Source organism: Neophocaena asiaeorientalis, unplaced genomic scaffold (assembly GCF_003031525.2).
Source record: "Neophocaena asiaeorientalis asiaeorientalis breed wild unplaced genomic scaffold, Neophocaena_asiaeorientalis_V1.1 scaffold4, whole genome shotgun sequence".
In the NCBI taxonomy this organism is placed as follows: Eukaryota; Metazoa; Chordata; class Mammalia; order Artiodactyla; family Phocoenidae; genus Neophocaena; species Neophocaena asiaeorientalis.
The window spans coordinates 22,756-38,943 of NW_020173682.1; the positions used below are offsets into that span (position 1 = coordinate 22,756).

Here is a 16,188-nt window from a genome sequence, read left to right on the forward strand (position 1 = left end):
GAGGGTGGGAGGGAGGGAGACGCAAGAGGGAAGAGATATGGGAACATATGTATATGTATAACTGATTCACTTTGTTATAAAGCAGAAACTAACATACCATTGTAAAGCAATTATACTCCAATAAAGATGTAAAAAAAAAATTAAAAGTACTGAACATCTGTGTCTGTTTCCTAATTAGGAAGTTTACGGTAATGGAATACAGTGATGTGTAGTTGCATGACATTGATCTACGAACAAGATCTCAGCCTCAGTTTTTACGTTTGTAAATTGAAGAGCCAACAAAATGGAATGTGAGATTCCTTCTGGACCTAAAATTCTGTTTTTCATGGATCACACAAACAATAAGAGAAACACTTCACCACATACCTTTGGATGCCGACACGCATGGATCTGAGTGTCACGGTCTGTTGTGAGATGATGAAGAATGTCAGGCATGTTTCGAAACATGTCTAGTTTATTCACGTGAACCTGAGGAAAACAATACAAATAAAGCACATTATTGGAATTGTATTTCCTGTAAATAAAGTGTTAAGGGTAATTAGGCAAGGGCAAATCATCCAGTTAAGACTAAGTCTTTCTTCTTCCTCGAAGCCTAGTTTTCAGCTATTTCAACGCAGGACGCTGAGATCCCATTTCCAGCAGTCCGCGTTACCACCCGTTGTGGGTGGTAACGAAAAGTCTGGCGACTCGGCTGGTGGATTTCATTGGATCGATCCATCAAGAGTCATTCGATTCACATTTATTGTGCACCTGCTCTATGTCAAGCTTTATTCTAAATATGGGGTGTACTGCAGAGAACAATCAAGAATCACTTGCTCGTGGAATTCCCTGGCGGTCCAGTGGTTAGGACTTGGCACTTTCACGGCCGGGGCCCGGGTTTGATCCCTGGTCAGGGAACTAAGATCCCGCAAGCCATGAGGCACAGCCAAAAAATAAATAAAATAAAATACTAAACAAATGAATCACTTGCTCATGAAGACACACACAACACACTGCATACGGGCAGCTGGGGGAGAGGGAGGCCAGTGGGACGAGGAAGTGGACACCCAGGTCCTCCCTTTCCACACACCTTGTTATTGGATGAAAAGGAGGAGGGCAGATGCAAAAAAGCAAAACAAAACAAAACAAACCTCAGCCACCTTTAGAATTTTAAAGCGAATACGTTTTAAATTGTTAAAACCCACATGTCGGTTTTACTTGAATCGTTTTCTGGGTAGTTTTGAGTAAACAGCAAGTACTTAAATTAATACAAGGATAATGAAATAGCACTCCTCAAAAAAGTATGCTCATTTTGAAGTCTGAATAACAAAACACTTTAGAATAATGTTAAATCGCTGTGGTAATTAATACCAAGACAGCTATAGCAAGAACCCGAGCATGAGACTTCCCTGGTGGAGCAGTGGTTAAGAATCCGCCTGCCAATGCAGGGGACACAGGTTCGAGCCCTGGTCCTGGAAGATGCCACATGCCGCGGAGCAACTAAGCCCGTGCGCCACAACTACTGAAGCCCGCGCACCTAGAGCCCGTGAGCCACAACTACTGAGCCTGCGTACTGCAACTACTGCAGCCCACGCACCTAGAGCCTGTGCTCTGCAACAAGAGAAACCACCGCAATGAGAAGCCTGTGCACGGCAACAAAGAGCAGCTCCCGCTCGCCGCAACTAGAGAAAGCCCGCGTGCAGCAACGAAGACCCAACAGATCCAAAAGTAAATAAATAAATTAAAAAAGAACCCGAGCATGACTTCTTACTTATCCTGTGATATCCTGTAACTTATCCTTATTCCTCTCACTACCTGTTTACTAATGAGTAACAAGAAGTAACAAGGAATTGACTTTTCTGGCCTAAGAAGGATATAAAAGCGGCAAATTCTGAGATGTACAGAGAAACAGGGAGAAACTTTCATCCTCACAAAAATGAAGATGCTTGAAAAGGTTGCCATAAATCATCTCTTAGGTCCCTCTATCAAAAGACCTCACCAGGGCCTTCCCTGGTGGTCCAGTGGTTAAGACTCCACGCTTCCACTGCAAGGGGGCGCAGGTTCGATCCCTGGTCGGGGAACAAAGATCCCGCATGCTGCCCAGCATGGACATAAATAAATAAATTTTTAAATTAAAAAACCTCACTGTTCTCCCTTTTAAAATTCCTTCTCTAGAATTGTTTCTAACCCCTACAGAGGGATTAAGAGACTTGAAAGAGGGCTCACTCTGGGGTGCCTCCGGGGTCACCTTCCTAAGGCCTGCTTTCTCTTCCCCCACCTCCATCCCTGGACCCCTCCTCAGCCCAGGGTTTCTCCCTATGAGGCCTCAGAGCTGGAGGAGCTTCCAGTCTTTTCGATTTCACACACCACTAAAATTCACAAAACAAATTTGGGACTCGTAAGTGGTTGCTACCTTTATATTTTGCCAAGAGAGGACGTGAGAAAAAAAAAAAAGCAAATAGTAAAATGTGTGCATACACACAACCTATCACCACTGTGATTTTAATTTAAAGGACCGTTTGAACACCAAAAAACACAAGAACGACAATCTCAGAATGAAAGCAAGTCCTTCCCAAAATGGAGAATCGGCAGCTTTACACCAAAAACATTTGGACACAAAAACTTAAGGAAGAAATTAAGGAAAGAATGGCTTAGGAAGTAAGGGCTTAGGGAGGGAGGGAGGAATTTTTAAAATTGCAAATGCAGGAGCACTAAATCTTTTCAGTTCTACTAAATTACGTTGTATATAAGTGTTAAGTTCTTAGCACAAGTCTGTTAGCTGGGGGATAGATAGTAAAAGTTGACGAATGAAGTAGAATTTAAATGTCCGACTCGTTCCAGCGTTTCGTTTTGTCCAGAGTCGCCACCAAAACTCCATCTCCTCTCATGGGAAGTGGGCGCTGCAGGAAGCACTTGGCATGCTCACCCGGCTGCCCGGGGTCCTGAGAGCCCAGCATCGAGCCACCTGGAAGGGACGGGTGAACACTGGCTCCCAGCCTGACATGATGTGAATCGTCCATGGGGAGGGGGCTCAGTGCCTCAGGACAGTGTTCTTCACACACTTCTGGCCATGACCCCCAGTAAGAAATATGTTTCCATGGCAACCGAGGATGCATACGCAGCATGTATGTACAGACGGTCCCAATTTGGGATGCTCGACCCAGGATTATTCAGCTTTGCGATGGTGAGAAACCAATATGCATCCAGTAGAAAACGGACTTCGGATTTTGAGTTACGATCTTTTCCTGAGCTGGCGGTATGATCCTCTCTCGTGATGCTGGTCAGCACCGCAGCAAGCTGCCGCCCCAGTGAGCCACGTGATCACGCGGGTGAACGGCCACTGTCCACACACCGACCACCGTTCTGGACCCAGGCAACCATTCTGGTTTTCACTTTCACTACAGCACTCAATAAATTACACGAGACACTCCCCACTTTACTGTAAGATAGGCTTTGCGTTACGTGATTTTGCCCAACTGTAGACTAATCCAAGTGTTGTGAGCACTTTTTTTTTTACATCTTTATTGGAGTGTAATTACGTTACAATGTCGCGTTAGTTTCTGCTGTACAACAAAGTGAATCAGCTCTATGTATACATATATCCCCATATCCCCTTCCCTCTTGCGTCTCCCTCCCACCCTCCCTATCCCACCCCTCTAGGTGGTCACAAAGCACCGAGCTGATCTCCCTGTGCTATGCGGCTGCTTCCCACTAGTTGTCTATTTTACATTTGGTAGTGCACATATGTCCATGCCACTCTCTCACTTCGTCCCAGCTTCCCCTTCCCCCTCCCCGTGTCCTCAAGTCTGAGCAGGTTTAAGGTAGCTGAGGCTAAGCTATGGTGTTCAGTGGGTCAGGGGTATTTAAATACATTTTGACTCAATGAGATTTTCAACTTACCATGCATTTATTGGGCCGTAGCCCTGTGGTTAAGTTGAGGAAGATCTAGATATGTACGTGTCTGATTCCCCACATAAATTTTCACAAGACAATGTTTATTCTGACTGTAGGCAATACACTCAGATATTTCCTAGTTCAATTTTATTCTCATTGCTGGTCACAAACACTGAATTTATTTCATGACCCACAGTTTTGAAAAACTACTTCCTTTAGGGGACTTTTCACCAAAGGGCTCTTCCCACTGTCAATTCCTCCCAAGAGGAAGCGAATAAACAAAGACGACAAAGGCTGTCACGGTTTCCAGTCTGGTGGGGGGTGCTTTGGGGGGAAAGGGGGAAGGAGGGAAAAGGCAGAGTTGGGAGGATGGACAGGACCAAGAGGAAAGAAAGAGCCGTCAGGCACCTGGACTCCGAACTCCTCGCTGAGGTTGGTGAAGAGATACTCGTACCCGTAGGCGGCCTTGCAGCTCAGCCACACTACGTGGTATGGACTCCGCGTGATCCAGCTGCGAACCAGCTCCAGGATCCCGTGCAGACACTCCTCCTGGGCAGGAAGGTTCAAAGGCAGTTAACGCTTTTCCATTCTCAGGATTCCCAGATATTCACACAAATGGAGACAATCACCATGCGATCTGTAATCTCACAAGCTTCCCTCTAAGAAATGCGGGCCGTGCTCCAGGGAGACGTACCCGACTAGGAATTTGGTAATATTTCGGATCGCAGAAAGTCGTGTCTAAGTACACACTCTGGATGTCTTTCACTCTGAAAACAAAAATGAAACAAGGGGTGTGACTCACCTCATGGGAAATAAAATATGGATAAAATCTAAACTCTTCGTTAGAGAGAGAAAATCTAAGACATCCAAATGGATGTTCCATTTGGAATTTTTTTTTATTAACAACTTTGTCAGGAAATGATTTCCATATAACAAAATAACACAGGTTTTGCATATGTGGTTCAGAATTGTGACCAATTCACGTAACTACTACCGCAGTCAGCACACGGAATGTCACCATTACCTCGTTTCAAGAGGAAAAGTTTGCTTTGCTGTTACAAATATTATTATAATCGAGTTAGATTTCTAATAGAAACAAAGGCTCATATTTGGGGGGAGGGGGGAGAACAATAAAACCTTTAAAACAGTGCAGCCTTAACATTCAAGAATTACGTAAAACCCAGAGTACCTGCCCCCGGAGTGCAGAAGCTCCATTCGGGCAGCTTCTCCTTTTGCCAATCTGAAGTCTCCCGTGTACAAGACGGTCCCATTGTTGCCCTGAAATAAAAACCTGCAAAGGGTACAGACCTCAGTGACTTCTAAGTCTCAGACAAAATCCTAAGAAAGCAAATATATACTAAATCCACAGCCCATGTTGCCTGCCAAGCACAGCCGCTATGATAATGGACTTCCACAGCACTAAACCACACCAGGCACTCAGCTGCACCTCTTCCCAAAGGGGGAAAATAATAACATGATGGAGATATCGCTGAGTTTGCAAGAAATGTCCTCTGAAATACATCAGCACCTTCCACTGTGTACTGAGATCATCCCTGCTCATGAGAAAAATGAGCTGCAGGAAGCACTTGGCAAAATCCATGTGATGGGAAAATGCAAAGCCAGTGGAAAGACTGCTACTGAAGACTTCCATTGTAAGAAAGCCACGTTTCGAACGTGACCTGCGCCTCAGTCCCCCAAGTTCAATTTGGAAGCAAAGATTACAGGAATTGCCATCATAAGACTCGAACCTCCCTGTACAGGTTATTTTCTAGACCCTACAAGTTTATTTCTACAAATATAATACATATCTACACAAAATAAATGGGCAAAATAGATGAGCCCCCTTACATAACTGATCCTGGGCAATGACCAGCTGGTAAGAGAGTCACAACAATCTCTTCCTTCTAAAAAGAAAATAAAAGAAGAAAATAATAATCATACAAGTTATCATTAGGACCCAGCTAAACAAAGCCCTCCTGAATACAACACACACAACTACTTCCCAAGAACGTGGTGCACCTTTCTCCTCATTTCCCCACTCTCCAAACCCTGGAAACAAGTGGAATCCCCACCCACAAACAAATGGTTAAACGTAGAGTCACAGTGTGACACAGCAATTCCACTCTTGGGTATACACGCGAGAGACGCGAAAACTTGGGTCCACACAAAACGCGAATGTTCACCGCAGCATTATTCACGCTAGCCAGAGTAGAAGCAGCCAAAGTGTCTATTGGCTGACGATTGAACCGGCAAAATGTGGTCTAGCCATACGATGGAATATTCTTTGGCCAAAAAAAGAAATGAAGAACTGATACATCCTACACCATGGATAAACACTGAAAGCATTATGCAAAGTGAAAGAAGTCACGAAAGACCGCATACTGCGTGAGTCCATTTAAATACGATGTCCAGAATGGGCAAATCCATAGAGACTTACACTAGACTAGCAGTGGCCAGGAGCTGGGGGGAGGGAGAAACAGGGTCCCGTATTTCTTTCTGGGCAATGAAAATATTCTGAAATTGATTGTGGTGATGGATACACAACTCTGTGAATACACTAAAAGCCATTGAATAGTGTACTTTAACTGGGGTGAATGGTACGGTATGTGAATTATGTCTCAATAAAGCTGTTATTTAAAAAAATAAAAATAAAAAGGAATTCCCTGGCAGTCAAGTGGTTAGAACTCCACGCTTCCACTGCAGGGAGCACGGGTTCAATCCCTGGTCAGGGTACTAGGTTCCTGCAAGCCGCATGGACAGTTAAAAAAAAAAAAAGTCTGATGCAGCCTGGTCCCAAGTCACCATGCAGCACGCTGTACTGTCCTGTTAGGCGGAGCCTCATGGGCACTACAGCCTCTCGGGGCTCAGTACGTGGTGGGGCAGAGCTCTGGATGCGTCAGCTCCCCACTCGACCATGGTAACTCCCCCTGGATGTCTGACATCGTTCGTTCCAAAGGCCCTTTAGAAGGGGCTTTCTCGCTGGTTGGAGCTGGAGACACACAAGTCTCAGTGGGAGAGCAGAAATGGAAAGGACAAGAGCGGGGTGGCTGGACTCAGCTCACCAAGAGCTACCTGCCGCCCAGTGCCCGATTCTGAGAAAGCCTTTCACCAACACACATTACAGGCCACCGGGCACTGACAGCATATCCCCAAAAGTGTCAGCTAACCGAGCTCAGGATGGTATTTAGGAAGGTTCAGGCCATCCCCTTCCCCTCCCTCAGGACAGTAAGTCTAGAAGTACTCCAATGCCTGATCTCCTCCAGGGAGGACATGTGAAATGTCAGCCCCTGTCCCATCACAGTCACACCACCAAGGACACCCTTCAGAGTTAAACGTGTCCACAGAGCAGGTTCTAATGGGGCTACGGAACAAATATTAACTAGATTTGCCATAAGATAGGAAAACACCGCCTAGCCCTAGGTATAATTATGAGATAAAAATAAATAAATACAGAAAAGGTGGGCTGGTACTCCCACTTACTATTAAAAAAGATAAATGCACAACACAAAAGTACCTGCCTCTAAATTTAAGGACAAAAAAATAAATTGGATCCACTTGGACGATGTCTTTTTCTTGAATACGAAAATGATTCAGAAAAGAAAATCACAATATACATAAATTTGCTGCAAAAACATCAAGCACGGTTTTATATCCTGAACATTATAATAAACTTAATAAATGTGACAATCACACTGTATGGTAACATCATTTCTATGGAGCTCCTACAGTTAGCATGTGATACTAAACAGAAGCAGTTCCCACATGGTCCAGTCCTTCGGATGCAGAAAATAAATACATCACAAACGTTTTTTCCCTACAAACTCACTCATTTACTATAAATTTTGTTCCTGGTTACATGAGCAATCAAATCAAGGAGAAAGATAAACAATCATTTAATGCTGAGATAATAATAATTTTTAAAAACACAGTATTTAATATTTAGTTACCTCGCCTGACGCTTCATCGACTAAAGATATCTGGGTAGGAGTTTCAATTTCAATGGATATCTATTAAAATAAAATAAGAGGTCACGTATACATTGCATTATACATTTTCATGGGTTTTCGTGGCTTTATATGCCTTTGCCATCTCAAACACAGAAAGGGAACTAAGAGACGTTACAGACTCTCTGTGGAACAATTTCTGATTTCACTATAATAATGGTTTAACAGCCCCAAAACACGATAAAGCTAATACAGTACCTTTCCTGAAGTTGATGTGGCAATATGGATTGAACGCCTTATAAACTTCCACATCCTCAGACACAGCAGTTCTACATCTATGAATTCAATTTTCCTCCCTTCACCTCCCCATGTATTCTATGTGTTTAGGTTTTCTGCTGCAGAACACAGTCTGCCATCAGTCCATGGTGTGTTGGCCTAATTCACAGATTTGAGCTGCTATGAAAAGGTCGGAGTGTACGTGCACATTTTACTAGAAGAGTGAGGAGCATAGAGAGGCATCCAGTAAGTAGCTGATGAATAAACAGAATTTCCCACCTTTTTAGCCCACTGATGTCATAAGATTTACAGTGACTGAAATTCAGGTGTGAAAATATCCTTGCATTTCTGGAATAAACACACTGCATTCATGATACACTATTTTTTAATACTGTGAGATTCAGTCAGCTATGACCTTAATTAGGATATTCACACGTGAAATGGCATTTTTTCCCCCATTTACTATCACTATCCATTCTGCCAGTGAGGTTGAGCAGCTTATCTTTTTAGTCTCTCCTACGATAGGGACCATTTGTTCTTTGAACATTTGGCAAAACGCACCTATAAAACCATCTGGGTGTGGGGCTTTTTTGAAGAAGAGATCTTTGAAAACTGTTTTAATGTCTTTGACGCCTACTTCTTTATTCAAGTGGTCTACTTTTCTTCCCTCAATTTGGTGTTTTCCTACTTTTCCAGTATTTATCCACTGTGTCTAAATTACTGAATATACTATCGTATTAATTTTCAAGACAAGGCACTGCTATTATTAATAGGTATTTTCCTTTTTATCATTCTGTATTTTTATATGCATCTTTGTTCTTTTAATCGATCTTGGCAAGATTTATCTCTATTCCGTTTTGTTTTCTTTTGTTTGTTTTGTTTCTTTGCTTTGGCCACACTGTGCGGCATGTGGGATCTTAGTTCCCCAACCAGAAACCAAACCTGCATCCCCTGCATTGGAAGCACAGAGTCTTAACCGCTGGACCACCAGGAAGTCCCTAAATTTACCTCTATTTCTCTAGAAAGCAGCTTTTACTTTTGTTAATCTTCCCTTTTATCTTCTGTGGTCGTTAGTCTCTATATCACTAACCCGTCCTTTTCTCTCTATTATTTTCTTCTTTCACATATCCTTAGGTTTGCTTTGTTGCTCCTTTTCGTTCTTCTTGAGTCAAAGACTTATTCCATTTAGTTCCAGTCTGTTTTCTAAGAAATGCATTTAATGCTCTCAATTTCCCTTCAAGTACTAACTTAGCTGTGCTCCACACACTTTGACATGTCATACTTTCATTGTCCATCAGTCCTAAGTATTGTATGTTTTTCTTTACAATTTTCTCTTTAACCTAGAGTTGCTTGTGGTATGCATTTAGCTCCCATATGTATGGGATGATTTTAACTCTCCTTGTATGTCTGATTTCCAACATCATTGTATTATGGTAAAAGAACAGATCACTAGGATTTCTTGAAACTTCTTTAGTGACGTAGTACATGCTCAGTTTTGAAAAACATTCCAAGTTTACCCAAAGATCTCTTCTCTGTTCGGTTTAAAGCTCTGTGTTTCGATTGGTTCGCATGTGTTAATTATGCCATTTAAATCTTCTGTATATTCAGTTACTTCCTGTCTCCTTCATCTCTCAGCTTCTGAGAGTGGTCTGGTAAGCTCTCCAGCTACCACTGTTGAGTTGCCCCTTTCTCCCTTGGATTATGAGGTGGCCTTGAACTACATCCACTCAGCTGACCTGGAATGATCCTACAAGCCCCTTCCGCGTACACTTCCAGGTTAGCAGTGGCCACAAGAAACACCTGTGTGAGATTTGGAAGGCAGAAGTGAACCAGCAGCCATTTTTCAATGCTCTGAAAGGCACCAAAAATTATAACAGCTCAGGTACGCTGGTGATCTGTTGGCTTACCTCACTGACATGGGCAGCACGGCGGCAGCTCCGTCTTCCGCTGGGTATCCTCCCGAGCTTCTTGGAGCCCTGGGCCACGTGTGTGGAACTCAGTGACCAAGGAGTGGGAGGCAGACATGGGTCCCCATTTGTCCCTGTGGACTCCAGCCTATCTCTGCTCTTCTCTCCTTCTTTTTCAGCTTTCCTTCCTGACTGCTGGCCAGATTGACCCACAGTAACTTCAGGCCTAATACCAAGGCCAAGGTTACAGCCTTGCTATCGTGTCCCTCTGCAGAGGGGGGACGGATCCCACCCAACTGACAGATCAGAGGCTAAGATTGAAGATGCCACACATGAACCAAGAGAGTGTGAAAACACTGCGGTATGTTCACTGTGGGACTTTCTGGGGAGAGCAGGGTAGAAACCAGGCTGGGAGGAAGTGGTTTGTGTGACCTGAGAAAATGGGAGCAGGTGGCCTGGTTTTTATCGTGGTTACAGGGTGGGCCTGGGCTTGCATGTTTGAAATCCATGTAGGCGCCAAGGAAGGGGCAGGCTTTTTTTTTTTAATCAGTTTGCCCAGATGTGGGGCAAGTGGAGGTGGGAGCTGAAAGCTGCCAGCAATCAGACATCAAACATTCTTGGTGATGCTTGTTCAGACTTCTCTGCCAGCACCCCCAATTACTGACGGTTTAATCCATATCACAAACCCTAATGCTATCTACTCCTCGTGGTTCTTCCTCTGATCAAGCTCTGGGTGGTCAGGTATTACTGTATCCAGGTTGAGGCTACTTTGTCAATTGCATTTATGTTCATATCTTCTTGATACTATTAAAAGGTTGTTCCTTTTAATAGTAAATAACATCTTCTTTGACGCTTATGATATTTTTTTTTGCCTTCAATCTCTGTATGATATAAAAGTTGCCACTCTGGCATGTTTAGCTTCTAATTGTTCATTATATTTTTTCCTTTTTATTTTTTCCCCTTTAACCTGCATTTTTCCTTTAGAGTAATTTATGTCTCTTGTAGACCAAGACTGGTGGATCATTTTTTTTTTTTTTTAGCCTAAACCAAGAATTTGTCTTTTGATCCAGGGTTGAAGAAAATTCATTCATATTCGTAGCAATAACTGTTCTAATAGAACTTGTGCCACCACCTTCGCGTTTTCAACGTGCCATGCTTTTTTCTCCCCTTCACCTTCTGTTGGATAGCTCCGTTTTCTTCTGCCAGATTCAAAATTACCCATTCTATTTTCATTCTGATTGTTATCCCTTTCTTATTATAACCCATAAATTTTGTTTGTTTTTCCTAATCTATCCCATGATCTAAATAAAAGGATTTATCAATTACGTTAATGAATGTTTTATACTTTAAAGTAATAAAACGTAACTCAGCAAGAGAGTCTGTGAGATTAGACGAAACTAAGAATCTAGGTCAACACGTTGAGGGACAAGAAAGAAAAATCAGCAGCGATAAAATGTCAACCTCTTCCAAACTGATGAATTACAAAGGCTAACCGGCAACACTGTGATTACTGCGGGTACATACAGTGTGGAGGAAGCGGGCTTTGAATAATGCCGATGCTTTGCTCAATACACCTCAAAACATATTTCCCACTTGAAAAGAATTAGTGTCATTCAAAAACTAAAACTTACAATTCGTTTCTCCCAAAATCTGTACCTCGGGCTCGTTAACAACAGCTCTTTAGTAACAGGCGAACAGTATAAGTACACCTTCAGGCTGAAAACGAGACCAAAAAAATCGAGAATCAGACATCTGGGTGACTAGGAAATATGTTTCAAAGTATGTCAGTTGCCTCGAATAATTCAGAAACTGAGGTGGCAGGCCAATACTCCAGTGCCCACCTCAGTCCCATCGAGACTATAAAGGGATGGGCAAGAAGCAGAGGAGGGAAAATACTGTGTCCTCCGACCTCCTCAAAGGCTGGTCCTCACCATCCTCATCTTAAAGACACGGGTTTTAGACAATCAGGTATGCCTGGAGAGATACCACCCAATGGTAAACTACCTCTGCAGAAAGGGAAGTGGGACAGGAGACGTCTGCCTTTTACTTCATATAAATCCATTCTGTTTATGTTTAGTGGGCAGAAACCAACTTCATGACAAACTTTAAAAATTCAACACTCCAGTTCAGAGGTTAGGAATGCAGTCTACAGCAGATCATACTTTCCAGAGATGCCCACACTGACGTATACACCCTAACCACACACCATCTTCTTACAAAGTGGTCGTGGAAATTCTCCCACTGACAGGAGGCGTCTGTGTTAACCTCCCCTTGAACCCAGACAGAGCTTTGTAACTGCCTTAGCCAACAGAATGTGATGGACATAATACAGCAGGCCTTTCGAGGCTAGATCTCCAGGCAGTATGGCTGCCACTGGCCCTCTCTTGGGACATACACTTTTTTTTTAGTTTCCATTTAAGAAGTCCTGCTATTCTGAAACCACTATGCTGAAGAGCTACTTTTTAGAGACAGAGATGCTCAAAGTGCCCCAACTGTTTGAGTCTCCCCAGCCCAGATGTCAGACATTGAATGAATGAGCCTTCAGGTAATGTCAGCCCCCATACGACACCCAGTCAGGCAGAAACCAGCCATCCCCACTGTACCCTGTCAGAACTCCTGACCCACAGAAACAGACAGAATACATGATTAGCGTTGTTTTAAGTCACTGAGTTTGGGGGTAGTTTGTTACGCAGCAAATAGATAACTAATATATAGGCTCTAAAATCAGACAGACCTGGTGGGAATCCTGGTCCTGCCACTTACTGACTGCGTGACCTTGGGCAACTAATTTAACCCTTCTGGTTCCTCAGTTTCCTCATCTGTAAGATAGAAATAATAATAGTATCTATTCAAAAGATTATCAAGAGGCTCTAAGGAGAATGTCAGCTCCAGGAAGAGAGGGATTTTTGCCTATTTTCCTCACTACTGTATCTTCAACATCTAGTATGAATATATATATTTTTTTCTTTCTTTTTTTTTTTTTTGCGATACGCGGGCCTCTCGGTGTTGTGGCCTCTCCCGTTGCGGAGCACAGGCTCTGGATGCGCAGGCTCAGCGGCCATGGCTCACGGGCCCAGCTGCTCCGTGGCATGTGGGATCTTCCCGGACCGGGGCACGAACCCACATCCCCTGCATCAGCAGGCGGACTCTCAACCACTGCGCCACCAGGGAAGCCCATGAATATATATTTTTAATAAATATTAGCTACCATTATCAAAAACACAGACTATTGATATCACTTAGCAAAGAAGCCTGCTAAGTCAAAGATCAAATAGTCAAAAAGTCAATAGGGTCCTTTCTATATACAGTTGACCCTTGAACAACATGGAGTTCAACTGTGAGGGTCCACTTACGCACGGGTTTTTTTCTTCACTAAATAAGTACCATAGTACTACACAATTTGCAGTTAGTTGAACCCACAGATGCGGAACCAGGATAGGGAGGGCCAACTATAAAGTTATATGTGGATTTTTGACCTCATAGAAGGTCGGTGCCCCTAACCACTGTGTTGTTCAAGGGTCAACTGCATATATCTTGAGAATCTGGAATCTGACTTAGGCAATGACTGCAGGAAAAGAATGCAATAACTCAGCTTTAAGAAAGGATCCAACAATATTATATGACTCTTCATAATGGAACAATCATTTACGCACACACACAGACACACTATTACAGAAATAAAAATGAACAGACTATTACTGCACCCAATAGCATGGATGAATCATTCAAATATAATGTTAAGTAAAAGAAAACAAGTAGAAGAGTCTATTCAGTATGATTCTATTTAAATAAAGTTCAAAAACAACCAAAGCTAAACGATGATGACAAAAGTCAGAAGAGAGGGTACCTGTGGGTGGGGAAGACTGACTGGGGGAGGGACAGGGTTCTGTCCCAGGATATTGATGCTGTTCTATTTCTTGGACTGGGCAGACACTACACATGTGTTCACTTGTAAAAGTTCATCAGACTATTCCCATATGATATAAGTACTTTTCTATGTAGATGTTACAGCTCAATTAAAATTTTTACTTAAAAAAATAGAACACACAAATAAATAGCAAAGGAAATTACCTGGGGACCTCCCTGGTGGTCCAGTGGCTAAGGCTCCGCGCTCCCAATGCAGGGGACCTGGGTTCAATCCCTGGTCAGGGAACTAGATTCCACATGCCACAACTAAGAGTTCCCACATGCTGCAACTAAAGATCCACATGCCACAGCTAAGCCCCAGCTCAGCCAAATAGATAATTTTAAAAAAGAAAAGAAAAGAAATTACCTGCACTCCAACCTTCTTTTCAAGCTAGGGGCTCTTAATCCTTTCATGTGATCTGAAAACAAAATAATCAGAAATCATAAATACATTATTTTTTTCAGAGGATTCCTTGGCCCAAGGAAACTGAGCTGTCTGTTCTTTTTAGGCTTTCTTTTAAGAGAAAATAAATGAGAGGTTCACTTTTATAGGAGCACTGATTTGTATGAGCTACTGGCTCTTGCTTCTGCAGATGAAGAATCCACTGAAAATAGGAAAAGAACCACTAAAAGTTGACCATCTCTGAGCCAACAGAAGCCATTTAAAAGGAGAATGATCCTCTGCATCTTAGGGCAGAGTCTAAATCACTCAGAGTAGCCACAGAAGAATGCATGACCTCATTCAGAACTGCTTCCATCACTTTCCTTTACTCTCTTCTTTCATTTCAATCCAACCACCCTTCAGACCATGCTCTCTGTGACCTCTTCAATTCCAGTCACTAAAGTTAGTCCATCTGGAAATTCAAGTTTGCTTCCATGGAATTCTCGAGAAAACCATTCAGGCTTAGGCCAGAATAAGAAGAGTTTCACTATCTTCTCAGCCTACTGTGACTGCTGTGTTGAAAGGTGGGTTATTGCTACCCACAGAGGCTTGCTCCACAGCTTGCCAAATTAACAAACACAGAAAGGTGACTTTTAAAGAAAGGTAACATTTAAACTAAATGGTACATTAAATATATAGTGCATTATAATATTACATTTTGAATCTTTAGCATGCAAAAGCCCAGATAACAAGAACCGAACATTTTGAAATTGCTTAGTTAAATCAAACCAATTCTAATTATCCTGATTCCAAATAAAAACCAAAAGAAAGCTGGAGTAACTATACTTAGACAAAACAGACTTTAAAACAAAGACTCTAATAAGAGACATTATCATATTACATATGATAATGTAATATTTACAAATGTTATATCCTCTTGTTGGGTCCATCCAACAAGAGGATATAACGTTTGTAAACATTTATGCACCCAACAGAGGAACATCTAAATACAAAAAGCAAATATTAACAGACTTAAAAGGGGAAATAGACAGCAATACAGTAAGAGCAGGGGACTTTAATACCGCACTTAAGTCAATGGATGGATCATTCAGTCAGAAAATCAGTAACAAAACATTGGACCTAAACATAAGATCAGATGAACTTCACAAATATATAAAGAACGCTTCATGCAAAGGCAACAGAACACACAATCTTCTCAAGTGCACATGGAACGAACATTTTCCAGGATAGACCATATATTAGACCACAAAATGAGTCTCAATAAATTTAAGATGATTAAAATCATATCAAGCATCTTTTCCAACTACAATGGTATGAAACTAAAATTAATTACAAGAAGAAAACTGGAAAATTCACAAATAAGTGGAGATTAAACAACATGCTACTGAACAACCAATGGGTCAAAGAATAAATCAAAAGAGAAATTTTAAAATACCTTGAGACGACTGAGAATGGAAATAAAACATACCAAAATTTGTGGGTTGCAGCAAAAGCAGTTCTAAGGGGGAAGGTCAAGAGACAAATGCCTACCTCAAGAAACAAGAAAAATCTCAAATAACCAACCTAACTTTACAACTCAAGAAACTAGAAAAAGAAGAACAAACAAAGCCCAAAATTAGCAGAAGGAAGGAAATAACCAAGATTAGAACAAAATTAAATTAAAAACAGACTAAAAAGACAACAGAGAAACTAAGTTGTGAAACTAAGAGCTGGTTCTTTGAAAAGGTAAACAAAATTGACAAGCCTTTGCTAGACTAAGCAACAAAGGAGAAGTGGGGAGAGAGGGAGAATCAAGACTGAATCATGGTGAAACAGAAAATCGGAATAGACTGATAACTAGTAAGGATACTAAATATCTCTACTAATATCAGTAACTTTA

At 42.1% G+C, this 16,188-nt stretch overlaps 1 protein-coding gene across 4 annotated transcripts in view; it reads right to left on the reverse strand.

Annotated features, from left to right (window-relative positions):
• Positions 1–16,188, reverse strand: part of DCLRE1C (DNA cross-link repair 1C) — a 44,943-nt gene that overhangs the window by 16,916 nt on the left and 11,839 nt on the right. For 2 of the 4 annotated variants that reach the window (XM_024750055.1, XM_024750053.1), the window contains exons 2-9: positions 14,274–14,325; positions 11,632–11,716; positions 7,821–7,880; positions 5,722–5,777; positions 5,063–5,164; positions 4,568–4,640; positions 4,282–4,422; positions 367–468 (exon numbers count right to left, since the gene is read on the reverse strand). In XM_024750055.1, the coding sequence (XP_024605823.1) occupies positions 367–468; positions 4,282–4,422; positions 4,568–4,640; positions 5,063–5,164; positions 5,722–5,777; positions 7,821–7,880; positions 11,632–11,716; positions 14,274–14,325 (671 nt within the window). Of the gene's footprint in view, positions 1–366; positions 469–4,281; positions 4,423–4,567; positions 4,641–5,062; positions 5,165–5,721; positions 5,778–7,820; positions 7,881–11,631; positions 11,717–12,734; positions 12,771–14,071; positions 14,088–14,273; positions 14,326–16,188 lie in introns of those variants that run through there. The other 2 variants (XM_024750057.1, XM_024750056.1) reach the window with 2 other exon arrangements.